Raw genomic sequence first — 17,239 nt, forward strand, 5'->3', positions numbered from 1 at the left:
GGAGCCTGGGGGGGGGGGAGGCGTTTCCTCTGATTGTTTATAGTGTGAGACAAAGTTCACTTTCAGTTTCATAACCGGGATCAGTTCAGACTCCTGAATCCTCATTCCCTTCACTGCTCGACTCGCTGTGCAACTGTCATTCCTGCCTGTCGCCCCTCAGCCCGACCCCAGGTCTGTGTATTTCCCTTCATTTACCCCTGGGGATACCCCTGGCGTATATGTGTATGTGTGTATCTGTACTGTACGTGTGTGTATATAGGAGTGTATCTGTACTGTATATGTGTATATAGGAGTGTATCTGTACTGTATATGTGTATATAGGAGTGTATATGTGTATATAGGAGTGTATCTGTACTGTATATGTGTATATAGGAGTGTATCTGTACTGTATATGTGTATATAGGAGTGTATATGTGTATATAGGAGTGTATCTGTACTGTATATGTGTATATAGGAGTGTATCTGTACTGTATATGTGTATATAGGAGTGTATCTGTACTGTATATGTGTATATAGGAGTGTATATGTGTATATAGGAGTGTATCTGTACTGTATATGTGTATATAGGAGTGTATCTGTACTGTATATGTGTATATAGGAGTGTATCTGTACTGTATATGTGTTAGGTTATATTTATAGGAGTGTTGTACTGTATATGTGTATATAGGAGTGTATCTGTACTGTATATGTGTATATAGGAGTGTATCTGTACTGTATATGTGTATATAGGAGTGTATCTGTACTGTATATGTGTATATTAGGAGTGTATCTGTACTGTATGGTTATAGGAGTGATCTGTACTGTATTGTGAATAGGAGTGTATCTGTACTGTATATGTGTATATAGGAGCGTATCTGTACTGTATATGTGTATATAGGAGTGTATATGTGTATATAGGAGTGTATCTGTACTGTATATGTGTATATAGGAGTGTATATGTGTATATAGGAGTGTATCTGTACTGTATATGTGTATATAGGAGTGTATATGTGTATATAGGAGTGTATCTGTACTGTACATGTGTATATAGGAGTGTATATGTGTATATAGGAGTGTATCTGTACTGTATATGTGTATATAGGAGCGTATCTGTACTGTATATGTGTATATAGGAGTGTATATGTGTATATAGGAGTGTATCTGTACTGTATATGTGTATATAGGAGCGTATCTGTACTGTATATGTGTATATAGGAGTGTATTGTGTATATAGGAGTGTATCTGTACTGTATATGTGTATATAGGAGTGTATATGTGTATATAGGAGTGTATCTGTACTGTATATGTGTATATAGGAGTGTATATGTGTATATAGGAGTGTATCTGTACTGTATATGTGTATATAGGAGTGTATCTGTACTGTATATGTGTATATAGGAGTGTATCTGTACTGTATATGTGTATATAGGAGTGTATATGTGTATATAGGAGTGTATCTGTACTGTATATGTGTATATAGGAGTGTATCTGTACTGTATATGTGTATATAGGAGTGTATATGTGTATATAGGAGTGTATCTGTACTGTATATGTGTATATAGGAGTGTATCTGTACTGTATATGTGTATATAGGAGTGTATCTGTACTGTATATGTGTATATAGGAGCGTATCTGTACTGTATATGTGTATATAGGAGTGTATATGTGTATATAGGAGTGTATCTGTACTGTATATGTGTATATAGGAGTGTATATGTGTATATAGGAGTGTATCTGTACTGTATATGTGTATATAGGAGTGTATATGTGTATATAGGAGTGTATCTGTACTGTACATGTGTATATAGGAGTGTATATGTGTATATAGGAGTGTATCTGTACTGTATATGTGTATATAGGAGCGTATCTGTACTGTATATGTGTATATAGGAGTGTATATGTGTATATAGGAGTGTATCTGTACTGTATATGTGTATATAGGAGCGTATCTGTACTGTATATGTGTATATAGGAGTGTATATGTGTATATAGGAGTGTATCTGTACTGTATATGTGTATATAGGAGTGTATATGTGTATATAGGAGTGTATCTGTACTGTATATGTGTATATAGGAGTGTATATGTGTATATAGGAGTGTATCTGTACTGTATATGTGTATATAGGAGTGTATATGTGTATATAGGAGTGTATCTGTACTGTATATGTGTATATAGGAGCGTATCTGTACTGTATATGTGTATATAGGAGTGTATATGTGTATATAGGAGTGTATCTGTACTGTATATGTGTATATAGGAGTGTATATGTGTATATAGGAGTGTATCTGTACTGTATATGTGTATATAGGAGTGTATATGTGTATATAGGAGTGTATCTGTACTGTATGTGTATATAGGAGTGTATCTGTACTGTATATGTGTATATAGGAGTGTATATGTGTATATAGGAGTGTATCTGTACTGTATGTGTATATAGGAGTGTATCTGTACTGTATATGTGTATATAGGAGTGTATATGTGTATATAGGAGTGTATCTGTACTGTATATGTGTATATAGGAGTGTATATGTGTATATAGGAGTGTATCTGTACTGTATGTGTATATAGGAGTGTATCTGTACTGTATATGTGTATATAGGAGTGTATATGTGTATATAGGAGTGTATCTGTACTGTATATGTGTATATAGGAGTGTATATGTGTATATAGGAGTGTATCTGTACTGTATGTGTATATAGGAGTGTATCTGTACTGTATATGTGTATATAGGAGTGTATATGTGTATATAGGAGTGTATCTGTACTGTATATGTGTATATAGGAATGTATCTGTACTGTATATGTGTATATAGGAGTGTATCTGTACTGTATATGTGTATATAGGAGTGTATCTGTACTGTATATGTGTATATAGGAGTGTATCTGTACTGTATATGTGTATATAGGAGTGTATCTGTACTGTATATGTGTATATAGGAGTGTATATGTGTATATAGGAGTGTATCTGTACTGTATATGTGTATATAGGAGTGTATATGTGTATATAGGAGTGTATCTGTACTGTACATGTGTATATAGGAGTGTATATGTGTATATAGGAGTGTATCTGTACTGTACATGTGTATATAGGAGTGTATCTGTGTATATAGGAGTGTATCTGTACTGTACATGTGTATATAGGAGTGTATATGTGTATATAGGAGTGTATCTGTACTGTACATGTGTATATAGGAGTGTATCTGTGTATATAGGAGTGTATCTGTACTGTACATGTGTATATAGGAGTGTATATGTGTATATAGGAGTGTATCTGTACTGTACATGTGTATATAGGAGTGTATATGTGTATATAGGAGTGTATCTGTACTGTATATGTGTATATAGGAGTGTATCTGTACTGTACATGTGTATATAGGAGTGTATCTGTACTGTACATGTGTATATAGGAGTGTATCTGTACTGTACGTGTGTATATAGGAGTGTATCTGTACTGTACATGTGTATATAGGAGTGTATATGTGTATATAGGAGTGTATCTGTACTGTACATGTGTATATAGGAGTGTATCTGTACTGTATATGTGTATATAGGAGTGTATCTGTACTGTATATGTGTATATAGGAGTGTATATGTGTATATAGGAGTGTATCTGTACTGTATATGTGTATATAGGAGTGTATATGTGTATATAGGAGTGTATCTGTACTGTACATGTGTATATAGGAGTGTATATGTGTATATAGGAGTGTATCTGTACTGTACATGTGTATATAGGAGTGTATCTGTGTATATAGGAGTGTATCTGTACTGTACATGTGTATATAGGAGTGTATATGTGTATATAGGAGTGTATCTGTACTGTACATGTGTATATAGGAGTGTATCTGTACTGTACATGTGTATATAGGAGTGTATCTGTACTGTACATGTGTATATAGGAGTGTATATGTGTATATAGGAGTGTATCTGTACTGTACATGTGTATATAGGAGTGTATATGTGTATATAGGAGTGTATCTGTACTGTACATGTGTATATAGGAGTGTATATGTGTATATAGGAGTGTATCTGTACTGTACATGTGTATATAGGAGTGTATCTGTGTATATAGGAGTGTATCTGTACTGTACATGTGTATATAGGAGTGTATATGTGTATATAGGAGTGTATCTGTACTGTACATGTGTATATAGGAGTGTATATGTGTATATAGGAGTGTATCTGTACTGTATATGTGTATATAGGAGTGTATCTGTACTGTACATGTGTATATAGGAGTGTATCTGTACTGTACATGTGTATATAGGAGTGTATCTGTACTGTACGTGTGTATATAGGAGTGTATCTGTACTGTACATGTGTATATAGGAGTGTATATGTGTATATAGGAGTGTATCTGTACTGTACATGTGTATATAGGAGTGTATATGTGTATATAGGAGTGTATCTGTACTGTATATGTGTATATAGGAGTGTATATGTGTATATAGGAGTGTATCTGTACTGTATATGTGTATATAGGAGTGTATCTGTACTGTATATGTGTATATAGGAGTGTATCTGTACTGTATATGTGTATATAGGAGTGTATATGTGTATATAGGAGTGTATCTGTACTGTATATGTGTATATAGGAGTGTATATGTGTATATAGGAGTGTATCTGTACTGTACATGTGTATATAGGAGTGTATATGTGTATATAGGAGTGTATCTGTACTGTACATGTGTATATAGGAGTGTATATGTGTATATAGGAGTGTATCTGTACTGTACATGTGTATATAGGAGTGTATATGTGTATATAGGAGTGTATCTGTACTGTACATGTGTATATAGGAGTGTATATGTGTATATAGGAGTGTATCTGTACTGTATATGTGTATATAGGAGTGTATCTGTACTGTATATGTGTATATAGGAGTGTATCTGTACTGTATATGTGTATATAGGAGTGTATATGTGTATATAGGAGTGTATCTGTACTGTATATGTGTATATAGGAGTGTATATGTGTATATAGGAGTGTATCTGTACTGTACATGTGTATATAGGAGTGTATATGTGTATATAGGAGTGTATCTGTACTGTACATGTGTATATAGGAGTGTATCTGTGTATATAGGAGTGTATCTGTACTGTACATGTGTATATAGGAGTGTATATGTGTATATAGGAGTGTATCTGTACTGTACATGTGTATATAGGAGTGTATATGTGTATATAGGAGTGTATCTGTACTGTACATGTGTATATAGGAGTGTATATGTGTATATAGGAGTGTATCTGTACTGTACATGTGTATATAGGAGTGTATCTGTACTGTACATGTGTATATAGGAGTGTATCTGTACTGTACGTGTGTATATAGGAGTGTATCTGTACTGTACATGTGTATATAGGAGTGTATATGTGTATATAGGAGTGTATCTGTACTGTACATGTGTATATAGGAGTGTATATGTGTATATAGGAGTGTATCTGTACTGTATATGTGTATATAGGAGTGTATCTGTACTGTATATGTGTATATAGGAGTGTATCTGTACTGTATATGTGTATATAGGAGTGTATCTGTACTGTATATGTGTATATAGGAGTGTATATGTGTATATAGGAGTGTATATGTGTATATAGGAGTGTATCTGTACTGTATATGTGTATATAGGAGTGTATCTGTACTGTATATGTGTATATAGGAGTGTATCTGTACTGTATATGTGTATATAGGAGTGTATCTGTACTGTATATGTGTATATAGGAGTGTATCTGTACTGTATATGTGTATATAGGAGTGTATATGTGTATATAGGAGTGTATCTGTACTGTATATGTGTATATAGGAGTGTATATGTGTATATAGGAGTGTATCTGTACTGTATATGTGTATATAGGAGTGTATATGTGTATATAGGAGTGTATCTGTACTGTATATGTGTATATAGGAGTGTATATGTGTATATAGGAGTGTATCTGTACTGTATATGTGTATATAGGAGTGTATCTGTACTGTATGTGTATATAGGAGTGTATCTGTACTGTATATGTGTATATAGGAGTGTTTATGTGTATATAGGAGTGTATCTGTACTGTATATGTGTATATAGGAGTGTATCTGTACTGTATATGTGTATATAGGAGTGTATATGTGTATATAGGAGTGTATCTGTACTGTATATGTGTATATAGGAGTGTATATGTGTATATAGGAGTGTATCTGTACTGTATATGTGTATCTGTACTGTATATGTGTATATAGGAGTGTATCTGTACTGTATATGTGTATATAGGAGTGTATATGTGTATATAGGAGTGTATCTGTACTGTATATGTGTATATAGGAGTGTATATGTGTATATAGGAGTGTATCTGTACTGTATATGTGTATATAGGAGTGTATCTGTACTGTATATGTGTATATAGGAGTGTATATGTGTATATAGGAGCGTATCTGTACTGTATATGTGTATATAGGAGTGTATATGTGTATATAGGAGTGTATCTGTACTGTATATGTGTATATAGGAGTGTATATGTGTATATAGGAGTGTATCTGTACTGTATATGTGTATATAGGAGTGTATCTGTACTGTATATGTGTATATAGGAGTGTATATGTGTATATAGGAGCGTATCTGTACTGTATATGTGTATATAGGAGTGTATATGTGTATATAGGAGTGTATCTGTACTGTATATGTGTATACACACAGGCACAAGTTTATCCCCTTTATCCCCATGTCTGATTCCTGTGCCATATAATGAGGGGAAAATGCCATCATTATCTCTATATGTAAGGTACCAGCAAGGGGCCCGACACAGGGCTGGGAATCAGCATTCTCATTGGTCATGTCTTCTGCATTTATAATGAAGTTTTTTGGTCAGTAGAATTCTCATTGGTGGCTTTTCTTGCATCTATAATTACATTTCCAGCAACTTCTATAGAAAATTAGGGGGCGCATTCCACTTTAAACTTCCCGCTCCCCATGTTATAACTCATATTATCAGTACCCATAATCCCATGCATCTGCAGCAGCTGCTGCTCAAACTACAATTCCCAGCATGCCTTTGGTAAATGACTACTACAAGAGCCTCACTTTGGGGCACATTTACTAGATAATTTTAAGGTTTACAAGTGGGTTTTCACCAGAACTCGATTTTTTCGTTATTATTCCCAGAAAAAAATGAGTTTTTCAAAAATAACTCCCATAATTTGTGATTTATTGACGTTTAGTTAATTTTTTTTGTAAAATAAAAATTCGACAGGTTTGATCTGTCGAGTACCATTGAGTCCTATGGAGGCTTAGGGGCACATTTACTAACCCACGAATGGGCCGAATGCGTCCGATTGCGTTTTTTTCGTAATGATCGGTATTTGGCGATTTTTCAGAAAATTGTTGCGCCTTTTTCATAGCCATTCCGAAAGTTGCGCAAAAAGTTGCGAATTTTTCGTAGCGTTAAAACTTACGCAAAACGTCGCACCTTTTAAGTTTTAACGCTACGAAAAAGGCGCAACTTTTTGCGCAAGTTTTAACGCTACGAAAAAATCGCCAGATTTTGCGCAACTTTCGGAATGGCTACGAAAAACTCGCGTTTTTTCGCGCAAATCGTATTGGTAACGAAAAAGTTGCGACAATTTCCGAAAAGACGTAAAGACGCCGAAAATATCGCAAAAAATACGAAAAAGTCGCAAAATGTTCGTTTTCAAATCGGAATTTTTCCAATTCGGTTCGAATTCGTGCCTTAGTAAATGTGCCCCTTAGAATAGCAGAGCAAGAGACAGCCTGTGTTTGTCTTTAAAGGACAAGTTAATCCTCTCTTTGTTTTCAGTTTCACTCAGCTTCAAAGGGGAACTTAATCCCCTCGTTATTTTCGGTTTTACACCTTTCAAGGGGAAGTTAATCCCCTCATTGTTTTCCGTTTCACCCAGTTTCGACTGAAACTCAAACCCATTATTGTTTTCCAAGAATGAGCGCCGATGCTCCTAAAATGGCCGCCAAAACACTTCCTGTTTGGGAAAGATGAAAAGGATCCATGGAAACGAGTGTCTGTTTAAATTTGAAAATTTTCATACAACCAATAAAAGCATTTTCGGGACATTTTAGAACATCAGAAATTATCATGGTTACCATATCATGGTTTAAGCCCCCCAACAATCGGATTTTAATAAATGTCTCCCCCGGTGGCAGAGAGGGGTTCCAGGTTCCAAAGGAAAGGGGTCGGTATCCCTTTAAAGGAGACATATCCTATAAAAATGATGAATGTACCAGGGAATTATACTCCTCTAGATATAGAAGGATTGTGCTTAAAGTTGTGTTTCTGACTGATTTATTGAGACATTCCCCCCAAACCCCACTAGCCCCGCCCATCTGTTCCACTTCCTGCTGGCTGAATTCTCTGGATGAGCTGGGGAGCCGGCGGCACTGTAGGACAGGAACCAATCAGCAGCTAGGCTGACCTGATAGGGAACTGAAGCCTGTCTGTGCTTGTGTGAGTGCAGGGCTGTGATTGGCTCTCCCCCTCCTACTGTGCTTCTGGCAGGGACCGTTAGGCCACGCCCACCCCTCATGTGAAACCCAGACAGGGACCTGAGAGAATCTATAGGGAGCTCCAATAAAGGGGCCATTGTTACAGATAGGGTTAATGTTTAGCCAGCACCGTATATTATTCATAATTGCCTACAAAATTAGAGTTTTTCCCATTTATCTGTATCATTTCTGTTTTTAACTTTAAGAATGTTTGCCGCTTTGGGTTCCGCTTTGGGTTCCGCTTTGGGTTCCGCAATCAGCAAAGTGACAGGCTATTTTAGCGGAAATGCAGAAGCTGATGGGAAGGTGATTGAGATGCCGGCTCTGGGGCGCTTCTTCATGCTCGGGATGCTGTATGACTGCCGAGATGATAAAATCATCCCAGGTAATTCTCATTTTATTCAATAATATCACTAATGCTGCACAGGCAGCTCTATAGGGGGAATAAAACTCTCAGTTTTAGTATAAGGGAAAGGCTTCTCATATCTTTAAAACATTGCTTAGCAAGTATACAGGTCAGAATATATTCCCCTTATAAGCAGGGTCGGACTGGGGGGTGTAGGGACCACAGGGGCTGCCGCTCCAGGGCACCGCACCCCCCAAGGCACCCCCGCTGGCCAACAGCCTGGTCCCAACCCTGCATGTAAGCAAGTGTAACCCTATCATGGTTAGTATTATGCCAATGCCCAGCTAGAGGGTAAGAGCACGGGCACACATGACACATGAAAATAACTGGAACTTGACTTGTTTGTCCAAGACAAAAGATACGCAGGGTGAAATACTCACAGCAATGAGGTAGAATAGAACAATATCCGGTGCAGTTGGTACAAAGGCAGAGAGTTGTAGCACCACTTTGGGGACTGATGTGGGAAAGTAGGCAGAAGCTGTAAGGGTTTCCACCTTAACTGTCCCAGATCCCTACAGCCACTGTTGCTACTTCGGCCCCTTCACTAAGGCAGCAGAGCCTTTGGGGAACTAATCCCACTAATTCTCCTGGTTGGAGCCACACCTGCTTTTTCTAAAAAATCCTGAACTCACTCACACCCCTAGAGCTGCTCTTACAGATGTATAACCTGCACCCTGACTTACCCTTATTCATGGGGTCCCTGCTCCCCAACTTATATCTCTATAATATTGGCTTCCTCTAGGGCTTAAGGCTTCTGGGCCTGGTTGGAACAGGTTCCTTGAAACACAAGCTGCTTGTAAGAGGAAGTGCCCGCCCCCTGCCTGACACTATATTACAGTGTGCAGGAAGTGGTCATCCTATCTAAGGGCCAATAAATGCACAGATGCAAATAGCAAAAGTGGTAATGTGATTCTGCATAGAACCAGCAATCTAGGAAGTGTAGGGGATAAGGCCAGGGGGATTGTTAACCCTATGGGTCCCTACAAATACATTACTAGTGTTTAATACTGCCCCCCCCCTTTGAAAGCAATGTTCTTATTCTGCTATATACATGCACATTATACCCAATGGCCTGTTATCCCAGATAATTGGTTTAAAACTCCCTTTGTGCCAAACTGTGGCTTCTGTAGTCTGAGTTCAGATAGTGTTACAGATCTATGTGGCCCAAACGTTGGCATGGGGCAGTTATTCTGCGTATGTAACAGTAGGGCCTGGGGCACTTTGGGGTGGTTTAGTTCAGCATTTGCCAAGTGGGATTTGGGAAGACACCGGTGGGCGTTCTCACTGGAAGAATAAACAATGGCACGGTGAATGGCTCCTTGAATAAAGAATTTATTTGGGTTCATACACGACCCAAGCCCAATTGTGGGGTATGTACTACACAAAGGGTTTCCAGCGGCAACTATAGAAGTCACTGGTGGAAATCCCCTTTCCTACAGGCAACTTCGTGTACCTTCAGAAACTGAATCGATGCAAAAAGCTTTCCACTGGCTACTTCTATAGTTGATCCCCTCATTGTTTTCTGTTTCACCCAGTTTCAAGGAGAAGTTAACCCCCTAATTGTTTTCTATATCACACGTTTTCAAGTGGTGATCATCAGGGTAAAACTGTAACTCCACCAACCTCTCTTTCCTTCTCTTCCTTTGAAGCCCACAGCATTCGCTTATTTTCCCCAATCCCCCTACATGTTGCAGTCATATATCGGCCTCCTGGTCCCTGTTCTACTTCCCTGCATCACGTTGCTGCTTGGCTTCCTCACTTTCTCTTGGTTGACACCCCAGCTCTCATTATAGGTGACTTCAACATTCTCATTGCCATCTCTCCTTCTCCAGATGCCTCCTATCACTAACGTCAGGGGTCCCCAACCTTTCTGCTTTCAGCAGTAGCAGCACCTCATATCTCTCTCCTCACTCCATTCACCACCTGTCGGTTTCAACCAGCTAAACCCTCACCCTGGCACACTAGCCCAGCTAAACCCCCACCCTGGCACACTAGCCCAGCTAAACCCCCACCCTGGCACACTAGCCCAGCTAATCCCCCAGCCTGGCACACTAGCCCAGCTAAACCCCCACCCTGGCACACTAGCCCAGCTAATCCCCCAGCCTGGCACACTAGCCCAGCTAAACCCCCAGCCTGGCACACTAGCCCAGCTAAACCCCCACCCTGGCACACTAGCCCAGCTAAACCCCCACCCTGGCACACTAGCCCAGCTAAACCCCCACCCTGGCACACTAGCCCAGCTAAACCCCCACCCTGGCACACTAGCCCAGCTAAACCCCCACCCTGGCACACTAGCCCAGCTAAACCCCCACCCTGGCACACTAGCCCAGCTAATCCCCCAGCCTGGCACACTAGCCCAGCTAAACCCCCACCCTGGCACACTAGCCCAGCTAAACCCCCACCCTGGCACACTAGCCCAGCTAAACCCCCACCCTGGCACACTAGCCCAGCTAATCCCCCAGCCTGGCACACTAGCCCAGCTAAACCCCCAGCCTGGCACACTAGCCCAGCTAATCCCCCAGCCTGGCACACTAGCCCAGCTAAACCCCCAGCCTGGCACACTAGCCCAGCTAAACCCCCACCCTGGCACACTAGCCCAGCTAATCCCCCAGCCTGGCACACTAGCCCAGCTAATCCCCCAGCCTGGCACACTAGCCCAGCTAAACCCCCACCCTGGCACACTAGCCCAGCTAATCCCCCAGCCTGGCACACTAGCCCAGCTAAACCCCCACCCTGGCACACTAGCCCAGCTAAACCCCCACCCTGGCACACTAGCCCAGCTAAACCCCCACCTTGGCACACTAGCCCAGCTAATCCCCCAGCCTGGCACACTAGCCCAGCTAAACCCCCAGCCTGGCACACTAGCCCAGCTAATCCCCCAGCCTGGCACACTAACCCAGCTAAACCCCCAGCCTGGCACACTAGCCCAGCTAAACCCCCAGCCTGGCACACTAGCCAGCTAAACCCCCAGCCTGACACACTAGCCCAGCTAAACCCCCACCCTGGCACACTAGCCCAGCTAAACCCCCACCCTGGCACACTAGCCCAGCTAATCCCCCAGCCTGGCATACTAGCCCAGCTAAACCCCCAGCCTGGCACACTAGCCCAGCTAAACCCCCAGCCTGGCACACTAGCCCAGCTAAACCCCCACCCTGGCACACTAGCCTAGCTAAACCCCCACCCTGGCACACTAGCCCAGCTAAACCCCCAGCCTGGCATACTGACTTAACATGGTACCTCAGAAGATGTAGTAGACCAGCTGGATGACAATCTTGAATTACCCTGCCACTCACTCACTCACATCTGCTTTACACTCTTTCTTCCCTGTAACATTAGATGAAGTTAGTAAACTTCTACCCTGCTCAAACCCCACAACCTGCTCCCTCAACCCCCATACCTTCTCACCTGCACTTATCCACCTATTTAACCTCTCACCTGCTACTGGTACTTTTCCTTCATACAAGAAGCCTAGTCACTCCCATCCTCAAAAATCCTTCCCTTGGTCCCAGCTCCCCCACCAACTATTGTCCAGTATCCCTTCTTCTGTTTGCATCCAGATTGTTGGCTAGGCTTATTTACTGCTGCCTTATCCAGCATCGCACTCACAACTCCATTCTCAACCCCCTACAATCTGTCTTCTGCCCAACACTCTCAACTGACACAGCTCTCACCAAAGTAACCAATGATCTTCTCCTGGCAAGTCTAAAGGTCACTATTCAGTGCCCATCCTTCTGGATCCTTCCATTGCCTTTGGCACAGTTGAACACCCATTTCTCCCAGACATTCTGTAAACTTGTAAAAACAAACTCTATTTAATAATATAAATACAGAAATACATAATGTGCACTGTAAGAGTTTTCCCTCCTGCATGTAAATATTACTAATACATAATTCAACATATACCTTTCCCTACCTTCCCCCATGGTTCAGCAGTTACACGTGTATGAGCCTGAACAAATTTCATGACTATTGAAGCCCATTCTGGACAGATTAATGGTTATGATGTTCTCTCCTTAGATTGCCCAAACTCTTCAATCCCTTTTAAGATATTTACTGTAGCAACAATATAAAGCAAGCTGAATTACAGAAACATGACTATGTTGGTTTTCTATGTGCATAACTGACATGTCTGTGTATTCTGAACATGCAGGTGTCACTTTGTGGGGCAATGAAGCTTTGACCAAGAACTTGACATCAAAATGTCAGGAGAACACAACATTTGAAATCGTAGCATCTGATTCTCTCTCTGACAAATTATCAGCTATGGATATCTCTGCATCTCTGAAAGGCAGTTTCCTTGCTGGTCTAATAAATGTCAATGGATCAGCCACTTACCTGAATGATACCAAGATCTCTAAACACCAAGCCAGGGTCACACTCAAATACTCCAGAACAACAAAGTTTGAACAACTGAGTATGGACCATCTGGGTATCAGGAATGTGACCTACCATGATGTGTTTGATAAGGGAACAGCTACTCATGTTGTAACTGGGATCTTATATGGAGCCAACGCTTTCTTTGTATTTGATCATGAGGCCTCCCATACAGAAAGCACTGAGGATATAGAAGGAAACCTACAGGCTGTAATAAAGAAATCTGTTTCTGTTGAAGGAGAAGCAGCTCTGAAATTGGAAGCTAAAGAGAAGGAGCATGTGGATAAATTCAACTGCAAATTTTATGGGGATTTTGCTATTGAGAGAAACCCAGTCAGTTATGAAGATGCCATGAGAATCTACTCCAGCCTGCCCAGTCTGTTAGGGGAAAATGGATGGAAGGCTGCGCCGGTGAGGGTCTGGCTGTATCCGCTGAGAAAACTGAACAGTAAAGCTGCCGAGCTGGTCCAGGAGATCAGTGAGAATCTGGTTGTTAGGGCTGAAGGGATCTTGCAGTACATGCTGGAAGTGGACATGCAGTGTCATGATCTGATGAAAGAACTATCTGCACAGAAATTTCCCCCCATCAAGAAAAAAATCTCTGAGTTCAGAAATCAGTGCCAGCAGTTCAGAACCACATTCCAAAAGCAGCTGTTGAACATTTTGCCTTTAATTCGCAGTGGACAGTCAGCTGAAGAAGCCCTAGCAGATATCCTAACCATGATAGATCAGTCTCCATTTGCAGAGCGGTATATTGAAGAACATCTGCAGAGGCAGCACTATGAGATAAAGGTTTTGAATGAATGTTTAAAAGATATGTCAGAAATTGATGTTTTGCCATCTGCTGAGGAATTACAGGTTCAAGTAAGGTTTAGTAATAGAAATCAATATGTAGTGTGCTGTAACTTTAATTCATTACATGAAGAGGATCCGTATCTTACAGACCTTAAACACAGGCTGCAAATCAATCCAGTGCTATCAGCAGGTGGTGTCTATGAGAACAAGAAGGTTTCTCAGTGGTTCCAAGATGAAGATATCTCCATGATAGCAATGGACTATTTAAGAACATTTCAGGAATTAGCCCAAGTCAACAGGGCAAGTGGGAAGACCAAGTTCCTTATATCATCTGTCCTGGACAAGAACCACCCTGGTGTTTCCATATATTTATATGAAGGTGGGAGCTTGTTGAGCAAAACATTTGAGCCTCCAGTTAAACCTGGACTCCCAAGAATTGTCAGTAAGTCCCATGATAGCATTGAACTTAATCTGAATCCTGCTGATTTTGGGAAGAAGTTCATAGAAGGATACATTATAGCCTACCGACAGCCTGGGGAGGAGAGCTGGTCTTCGTACGAAACAGAGGACAAGGATCTGAAGGTAACAATCAAGAGATTAAAACCCAATACAAAGTATCAGTTCCAATACTGTGTAGTGTCTAAAGCAGGGGTCAGTGTAGTCAGTGATGTGACTAAAGAGGAGAGAACTCTTCCAACTAGCCCCCCTGAGAGAATACAAGGAATGCCTGGACCAACGTCTATTATTTTAAACTGGAAGGAACCTTCTATAAGAGGAGTTGGAGTTACAGTAACGGAATATAAAATTGAATGGAAGCAAGATTCACAGTTTGGGTCACATGTCTGGTCAGAATCAAGAACAGGGAAGAAAGTGGAGAAGTTAATCATTGAGAATTTGATTATAAACACGTCCTACACAATCCGTGTATCAGCCATATGTGGTGACCATGGGGTTAGTGCCCCATCCAGTGAGATTAATATTTCAACATTAGAGCATAGATCCCTAGATATTAAAGAGATTCTCCTTAAAAGTAGCCGTTTGCTAACCAGAAATAATCCTTCTGTGTATCAGCTAAAAAAGAAGTCCTGTAATGAAGGATATCGTAAGTACATTTTAGGGAAGGAAAAAACGGGGATGGAAACAAAGGTCATATTACTAGTGGGGGCTACAGGCTCAGGTAAGACAACGCTCATCAATGGAATGGCCAACTACATCCTGGGGGTCAACTGGGAAGACGACTTCAGATTCAAACTTGTACATGAGGTCACTAATCGGTCTCAGGCTCACAGCCAGACGTCTGAAGTCACAGCCTATGTCATTCACCATGAAACCGGACACAGAATTCCTTATTCCCTCACCCTGATAGACACCCCAGGATTTGGTGACACTCGGGGGATAGAGCAGGATAAAAAGCTCACACAGGATATTGAGGCATTTTTTAAAAGTGACAAAGCCATAGACAGGATCGATGCCGTGTGCTTTGTGGTTCAGTCCTCTTTGGGTCGTCTGACGCACACCCAGAAATATGTTTTTAACTCAGTGTTCTCTATTTTTGGAAAAGATATTAAAGACAACATCATGGTTCTCATCAACTTCTGCGATGGAGGGAAGCCTCCAGTTCTAGAGGCAATTCAGTCGGCTGAGATTGGCTGCCCAAATGACCAACATGGAGACCCTGCTCACTATAAGTTTAATAACTCTGCCCTGTTTGCCAACAACCAGACAAGTAGTATCGGGTTTGACAAGATGTTCTGGGACATGGGTGCAACAAGCTTGGGGACATTTTTTAGTGCCCTGAGCAAAATGGAAACCAAAAGTTTAAAACTGACCAAGGAGGTTCTTCAGGAACGGAAGCAGCTGGAGAACAACGTTCAGGCCCTGCAGAGGCAGATTAATGCCGGGCTTACTAAGTTAGAAGAATTGAGAAAAACACAGTCAGTTTTGCAGCAGAACAAGGTTCTTATGGAAGCAAATAAAGACTTTCAAATTGAGGTCGAGATAACTGTTCCGGAGAAGGAAGACACAAAGGGAAACTTCATTACAAACTGCCAGCAGTGCCACTTCACTTGCCATGATGATTGTGCTTACGGTAATGACCAGGATAAAATCAAATGTTGTTGTATGAGCGACGGATACTGTACGGTGTGTCCAGGGAAATGTGTCTGGAGCGTTCATTTTAATCAAAAATACAAGTGGAAATATGTGACTAAAAAGGAGAAAAAAACCTACGGTAAGTTAAAGGCCAAGTACGAGAAAGCTGCTGGGGAAGCTCTGAGTGCAGAATCTATATTACAGAAAGTTAAAGAAGAATATTATGAAGTGCGGGAAGCAATCAGGGAGCTCATTGATTATTCCTCTAAGAGCCTGAAGCGTCTCCGAGAAATTGCCCTAAAGCCAAACCCACTGACAACCCCGGAATACATTGATCTGATGATACAGAGTGAGGAACAAGAAGCACAACCAGGGTTTCTAAACCGGATCAAGTCCCTGGGCGAAGTGAGGAAACGGGCTGAGATAATGGAGAAGATTGAAAAAGGGGAGGAGCTACTGCCAGAAGAGGTGGAGTCTCAGAGTTTATATGCTACAGCAATACAATATGCAAAGCGCAAAGGAAAAGCATTAAAAAACACAGTGTTATCATTTGTCAGTAACAAAAAATAATTTCACTCACGTGTCACATTTATCTCTTATGCATTTGTTTTGCCACCAGTTGTTTTCAATGGTCTTTAAATTCTTTCATTTTATTAATCTTTGGGCTTTAATCACTACAGTAAAGCGTTCGCTGCTTGCTGCAAGTTTGTGTAGGTGTTACTATGGTAACTAAGCCTCGTTTTGGCACCATTTCACACTTTGGAAGATCGACACATTGGAAATTTTTGTATGAAATAAATCACTTTTGACAGTTTCCGTTGAGTGTGGTGCTTTGTTCCTGTAGGTTTTGTGTCAGCCAGACAAGCTCATACACTTCTATTGGGACTGAGGAGCTGCTGCTTCTGCGTGAGGGTATCTTGCACTGTATTGGTTTAATCTGCCCAAGTGGGGCTGTGTGTGCAGGGCAGCTTCCATTACCCATAAGTGAGGTTCCCTTTGAGAGGATCGCCATGGATCTAGTAGGCCCTCAGTCAGATCTGCTTGGGGAAGCAAATATATCCTTGTTGTTCCTCACCCAGAGGCCATTCCCCTAAGGAACGCTTCGG

General features: G+C 40.9%; 1 protein-coding gene across 1 annotated transcript; it reads left to right on the forward strand.

Annotated features, from left to right (window-relative positions):
• Nucleotides 1-47: 47 nt before the first annotated feature.
• LOC100496812 lies at nt 48-16,947 on the forward strand. The gene is made up of 3 exons (XM_018090161.2): nt 48-171; nt 8,674-8,852; nt 13,024-16,947. The coding sequence occupies exons 2-3, from the start codon at nt 8,675-8,677 to the stop codon at nt 16,701-16,703; spliced, it is 3,858 nt and encodes a 1,285-aa protein (XP_017945650.1). The 5' UTR covers nt 48-171; nt 8,674; the 3' UTR covers nt 16,704-16,947.
• The last annotated feature ends 292 nt before the right edge of the window (nt 16,948-17,239 follow it).

This window comes from Xenopus tropicalis, chromosome 6 (assembly GCF_000004195.4).
Source record: "Xenopus tropicalis strain Nigerian chromosome 6, UCB_Xtro_10.0, whole genome shotgun sequence".
Taxonomy (NCBI): Eukaryota; Metazoa; Chordata; class Amphibia; order Anura; family Pipidae; genus Xenopus; species Xenopus tropicalis.

What these genes read in the sequence shown, in the direction of transcription:
- LOC100496812 (XM_018090161.2), top strand. Translation starts at nt 8,675, where the DNA reads ATGTTTGCCGCTTTGGGTTCCGCTTTGGGTTCCGCTTTGGGTTCCGCA. An exon ending in AGATGATAAAATCATCCCAG is followed by an intron (nt 8,853 to 13,023) that starts GTAATTCTCATT and finishes CTGAACATGCAG; the next exon opens with GTGTCACTTTGTGGGGCAAT.